Raw genomic sequence first — 6,513 nt, 5'->3', positions numbered from 1 at the left:
TATATATATATATATATATATATATATAAGCTTTACTTGTTTTGCTTCTCTAGAGAATCTAGCCTAAGATGGCAAGCAAGAGAGCAAACAACAACAAATCCCAAACCCATTGTCTTCTAGTCAATCTCACTCACCCATACAGGACAGAGTAGAACTGCCCCACAGGGTTTCCAAAGCTGTAATCTTGACAGAAACAGACTGCCTCATCTTTCTCCTGTGGAGCAGCTGGTGTGTTTGAACCAACTTTTTGATTAGTGCCTAACTACTATGCCACCAGGACTCCTATAAGGAGAGTAATGGATATGAAATCAAAAAGGTAATGGGGGCTAGATTACATAGAGCTACATAATAGTGCCTAAGGCACTTGACTGTTAACCAGAAGGCTGGCGGTTCAAACTTCCTCAGAAGGAAGATGGGGCAATCTACTTCTGTAGTGATACTGCCTCGGAAACCCAAGGAGGGGTCGCTATGACTTGGGTCCAACTAGACGGCATATAACAACAACAACAAGGACTTTGCAGTTTACTCTGAATGAGACAGGAAGTCATTGGATGGGTTTGAACAAAGAAGTGAGGTGATCTGACTCACCTTTGAAGAGGTTCTCTCTGGCCACTCTGTTAGGGACAGGCTATAGAGGGGTGAGGGTAGAGGGAGGAGACCAAGTAGGAGGCTATAATGCAATAAACTATGGAGGAGATGATGATGGCTTATAGTGGGTGGCACAGTGGAGGTGGTGAGATTCTGGATACATCTGCAAATATAATAGAGCTGACGGGATTTGCCATCAGATTGTATGTAGGGTATGAGAGAAAGTGAGAGTCAAAGATGACCTCAAAGATCTGGCCTGAGCAACTGCAAGAATAAAGGTGTCATTACTAAGATAGAAAAGGCTAAGAGAAGAGTAGCTTTGTGGGAGGAAAGCTCAGGAGCTCGGTAAAACAGGGAGGAAGCGTCCAGATATATGTGTCTAGAGTCCAGGGAAAGGGTCCAGGCTAGAGACATACATTTGGGAGTTACTACTATAACATTATCCTATTTATATAGGGTAAATTGAGCCTAAGGTTTAGGAAAATAAGAAATACTTATGCCAAAAATGTTATTTTTATGTTTTAATTTGAAGAGATAACATGCTAATTTTCTACCTTATAATAAAGTTTAATTAAAAAACCCCCACTAGCTCTCGTGGTGTAGTGCATAAGGCACTTGACTGCTACCAGAAGGCTGGTAGTTCAAACCCACCAGTCACTCCCTGGAAGGAAGGTTGGGCAATCTACTTCCATAGTGATACCACCTCAGAAACCCAAGGAGGGGTGGCTATGAGTCAGATCTGACTTGACTGCAGTGAGTAGGTGTACAATCATCAGTCAACTCTTTTCCATCAGAGCCTTTCATTCATTGAAACTAGCAGTGGTGGTAAAATAGCATTGCGTTAAAGCTCTGTTATTCTGTAGATTACAAATCACCTTACCTCAGAAGATAACACCTGTGCATGGACTGTAGCAGGAACTGGTTGATTTTCTTTAAATTCCTGGAGGCAGTCATAAACCTGCAGAAGGGCATGGGTGGGAGAAGGCAGGTAGATAAAGACCATTAACAATTTTAGAGTTAAGGCTCTTGAAGGGAAGAAAAGGAGCTCTCTGGTAGCGTAGTGCCTAAGGCACTTGACTGCTAACCAGAAGGCTGGTGGTTCAAACCTACCAGCCACTCCTCAGAAGGAAGATTGGGCAATCTACTTCCGTAGTAGAGTTACCACCTCGGAAACCCAAGGAGGGGTCGCTATGAGTCAGGGTTTGACTCGATGGCAAACAACAAACGGAAAAAACAGTGTAGTCATCAAAGAGAAATAGACTCAAGCTTATCGGTTCTAATGCTTCAAAGGCTTAATTAATGGCTATTGGTGGAAACTGATCTTTCCCAAGTGATTTCACTGATTTTTAAAAAATTCAAGCTTTTACTCTTGTAAAACTAAGTAACCACTACCTGTTTGACATACTCTTGTGGCTTGCATGTCACTGTGATGCTGGAAGCATCATACCAGTAGGATCTCCCACGGTGGGCAGGTTTTTGGAAGGCTTTGAGACTAAGACAGACTAGGAGAAAGGCCTGGGAGATAGAATCCTCAAGAGCAGCCAATGAAAACCCGGTGGATCACACAGAGGATGGTCCCACACAGTGCTGGCAGAGCCCCTTGGGTTGGAAGGCACTCAAATGCACAGTGCTGCAACAATGGAGGTGAGTGTACCAACAGTTATTGCCCAGGACCCGGTAACGTTTCTTTCTGTTGTACATGAGGTTGCCATGGGTTGGAGTCCACTTGACAGCAACTAACAAAGTAAGTAAGGATAGGCTTTCTTGGGCTGAGGCCAGTGGAGACTTAAGACAAACCACAAAAGGGCATCTCAAAGGGTGAGATCTTTGGGGCAACAGACCAGTGAGGACTTCTGCATGGGGCACCTGCGAAGGTCATGTATGTGGCATATGTGGCCCAATATCCATCAGAGGGTCTGAACAGATGCTAGACATGCATTTGGGTTTTGTTTCTGTTTCCTCCCTTAATTTTCCAGTAAAAGATCATTCATAAAAATTCCAACTTGGTCTCTGGAGTCCCTTAGGAATTTTTTTCCCCCATACCAGGATCTAGAGCTAAGCTGAGTACAACAAAGCCTGCCTAGCTCTGCAGCGCAGTCCTCCGTTTTATTTAGAAATCTAGTTTCTGTTACAGATGGCGAGGTCACCTCAGCCCAGCCTTTCTCCAGATCTTTGATGGTGGAACTTCCCTGCTCTACCTCAGTTAGTGCTCCGGGAAGGTCAGTTGACTGATTCATGGTTTACTTGCAAGTGGTTCAGGCTGATTGATGCAGGCAATGCCAGGCACCAACAGCAGACCATACCCTTAAAGGGCCATGTCTTCAAAAAAATTAAAACTCCTGTTCTAGCGGTTCCCAGGAGAAAAAATGCTTGATAGAAATTGGGTGTTTTAAAAACAAGTAGAGTGAGAAGTACTTCTTTGTTCATGTTAAATATGTAGCCAGTTTCCTTTGAAAAAAGAATGTAATATTAACATGCATCATAAAACTGATTACATTTCACTTTTAAGTGAAGGAAACACATAACCTCCAAAAATATCTTCAAAAAGATCTTTCTCTATAGTAACAGTTATTCAAAAGAACAAAATTATAGTAGTTACTTGTTATGGGTTGAATTACGTGCCCCCAAAATTTATGTTGTAAATTCTAACCCCTATGCGTGTGGTTCTAATTCCATTTGGGAATGAATTGTCTTTGTTATGTTAATGAGGCAGGATTAATGTAGGATGTATTTTGAGTCAATCTCTTTTGAGATATAAAGGAGATTAAATACTCGAGCGGAAGTAAGATGGAGTAAAAGAGGTGTCAAGACACAGGAAGATGTCCAAGTAACCAGGAAGTGGAAGTTGAAGGGACAAGGACCTTCCTCCAGAGCCGGCAGAGAGAGGCAGTTTTCACTCAAGCTGACTCTGAATTTGAACTTCTTACCTCAAGCATAGTGCCTAAGGCACTTGACTGCTAACCAGAAGGCTGGCGGTTCAAACCCACCAGCCACTCCTCGGAAGGAAGGTTGGGCAATCCTACTTCTGTAGTGATACTGCCTCGGAAACCCAAGGAGGGGTCGCTATGAGTCGGGGCCGACTCGACAGCAAATAACAACAACAACAACAACCTCATAAACTATGGGAAAATAAACTTTTGTTTGGTAAAGCCATCCACCTTTGGTATTTCTGTGACAGCAGCACTAGATACTAAGAAGGAGCTCTGGTGGCCTAGTGCCTAAAGCATCTGACTGCTAACCTGAAGGATGTCAGTTCAAACCCACCAGCCACTTCTCAGAAGGAAGGTTGATTGAGTGATCTACTTCATAGAGATACTGCATTGGAAACTCAAGGAGGGGTCGCTATTAGTTGAACCAAATGGATGGCAGCGAGTTTTGTTTTTTGGTTTAGATAACTAAGACAGTGCTATTGTATAGTGCATACAATTTTAGCCAATTTTTAAAAATGCCTAAACAGAACTGTAGATATATCATTTCCTTATTTTTTAAAAATTGAAGAAGGATAATTTTTTAAAAGCATATTTCTTTTCCTTAGTTGGCCTCAAGGACAAAAGATTGCAGACTGCTGATAAAGGTGCACTAATGACCACTCACAGTCACTGCTTTGGATCCCAGGGGGCACCTGCAAGCAAAAGAGTTGGAGAGAGAAAAGAAAGGAACTGCCATAGTCCTTTCTAAGAAGCTAATCCTTTCCTAGGAGCCCTGGTGGCACAGTGGTTAAATGCTTGGTGGGTTGAGTCCATGGCACACAACAATCCATTCCTAAAACTAGAGCAATACCTAAGCTAAGAGGTCTGTGTAGTTCTTTTCTGAGGATTACCGTTTAACAACTTTTTCCACGTTGAAATTTCCTGCCCACTGACACGTGACACTGCTGGGTAAATAGGTTTTCTGCTCCTCGCGGTAAACACGGGCCAAGCCATGGAGTGCTTACCTTTAGCAGAGCCAGCAGCCATGGGGAGTGGAGGAGATCATACAGGAGACACACTCCATTCACATCTCGGCTGTAGAACAGGCCCAGCTGCTGCAGCACAAGCCTCAGGATTTGAGAAAGGCCTGGAAGCGGGACAGGGCAGAGAGTGGGTGGTGGGCAAGGTGGAAAGAAAGGCAGGTGCAGGTGTGAAAGGCAACTCAGACAGCATGCCATGGGGTCTCAGAAGGCATGGAACAGACGCTGGGATGTAGGGCCAGAAGATCTGGTTTTAAAACCTGTTCCTTTGCTTACTTACTGTATAAACTTCAGAAAGTCACCTAACTATCTGAAACCTAGTTTCCTTGTGGCAAAAGGAGAATACACGAATTTACTCATAGTGTTGTTGCTAACATTAGATGAAATAGCAGAAAATACACAGATGTAAGACATTATAAGAGCAAAAAATAATTGCTTCCCCTGCACAATCTGATCAGGCTTCATTATATTCCAAAATTATCTAGTTCTTTCCTGGATATACCTTCTCTAAAGCAAACATAGAGTCATTTGTCGTTACCCTGTCTCAAAATTGTTATTGCAAGTGTTACTGAAAAACGCTAAAGCCCAATAGGTTATTAATACAAAGCTCAGAATTCCACTGAATTATGGGACTAAACAGATTGTAGTTGGCTTTTTTTTTTTTTTCCTTTTGCAAATATTTTTATGGGAATTTTATTTGTTGCAGTGATATTTTTAATGTGAACAGGTTATGAAGTATTCTGTTTTACATAAAACAAAACATAGAGGAGTGATTAAAAAATAAAGCTTTTGAATCTGTCATGTAGATTTCTTTCCTTCTTGCCTTGAAAATTGCTTGCAGATTTTTCATTAATGGAAGTAGCAGTGCACTCAAAAGTGCACTACAAGTTCCTTGTAAGAATCACAGTGAATGTATTAGAATTTCTGTCCATTCATTTGATCACAAATTTAGACTAATATCGTAAGGCTTTTTGAGTCTACAAACGGAAGCCCAGAGAGACATACCGTTCTTCGAGTTGGTTGCCGTAGAGATCTCCATGTCCCTCTTTGGCGGTTCTGTTTCTTTGTCTGACTGTATCATCTTTCCTGCCTGAGCTTTCAAAAGGAATTCCAAAATGGAAAGCAGATCAATAAACAGCACATAACTTACAAAGTTGGGCTGCTAACCCAAAGGTCAGCTGTTCAAACCCCCCAGTGGCTCCGTGGTAGAAAAGATCTGGCTTCTGTGAAGGTTGTTGTTGTTGTTGTTATGTGCCCTCGAGTCAAACCTGACTCATAGCGACCCCTCCTTGGGATTCCGAGGCAGTATCACTACGGAAGTAGGATTGCCCGACCTTCCTTCCGAGGAGTGGCTGATGGGTTACAGCCTAGGAAACCCTACTCAGAAATGCTACTCTATCATATGGGGTCAGTATGAGTTGGAATCCATTTGAGGGCACCTGTTGTTGTTGTTATTTGCCATTGAGTCGGACCTGACTCATAGCGACCCCTCCTTGGGTTTCTGAGGCAGTATCACCACAGAAGTATATTGCCCAACCTTCTTTCCGAGTGGGTTTGAACTGCCAGCCTTATGGTTAGCAGTCAAGGGCCTTAGGCACTATGCTACCAGAGCTCCTAGAGGGCACCTAACAACAGCAAACTTAGTCATGCTGGCCACACAGCTCTTAGCCCCTTGTAGTATATTTTCAACAGCATTTACTGAGCAAGTCAGGCACTGCGCTAGGCACACAGAAAACAAAACACGTCTTGTCCTCGAGGAGCTTACTTTCAAAGTTAACCATCACCAGCTGTGTAGAAAAGTACTATTTCGTGAAATGCTCCCTCTTTCCCTTATTTAAATCAAGGAGCAAATAATAATCCATTTGTTTGTCTTCCACCCTCTGTGCCTAATTGATTTCACCCATCATTTGGAGCTCAGAGGAGCCTTTCCTGCTGGATTCCACACAGGTACCGCGCTCTCTTTTTGCACACTAAAG

General features: G+C 42.8%; 1 protein-coding gene across 1 annotated transcript in view; it reads right to left on the bottom strand.

The window, feature by feature from the left end:
* The window catches only part of MPP4 (membrane palmitoylated protein 4), a 42,723-nt gene extending 37,105 nt beyond the window's left edge, over positions 1 to 5,618 (bottom strand). Inside the window, exons 1-3 of the mRNA XM_007935128.1 lie at positions 5,543 to 5,618; positions 4,523 to 4,644; positions 1,469 to 1,546 (exon numbers count right to left, since the gene is read on the bottom strand). Of these exons, the coding sequence (XP_007933319.1) occupies positions 1,469 to 1,546; positions 4,523 to 4,644; positions 5,543 to 5,618 (276 nt within the window). The remainder of the gene's footprint in view (positions 1 to 1,468; positions 1,547 to 4,522; positions 4,645 to 5,542) is intronic.
* Positions 5,619 to 6,513: the final 895 nt, after the last annotated feature.

The sequence above is a fragment of the Orycteropus afer genome, unplaced genomic scaffold, assembly GCF_000298275.1.
Source record: "Orycteropus afer afer isolate SDZICR_OR568_19922 unplaced genomic scaffold, OryAfe1.0 scaffold00002, whole genome shotgun sequence".
Lineage (NCBI taxonomy): Eukaryota > Metazoa > Chordata > Mammalia > Tubulidentata > Orycteropodidae > Orycteropus > Orycteropus afer.
Note: the sequence above shows the minus strand (reverse complement) of the source record. Positions and strands in the feature narration are given on the sequence as shown.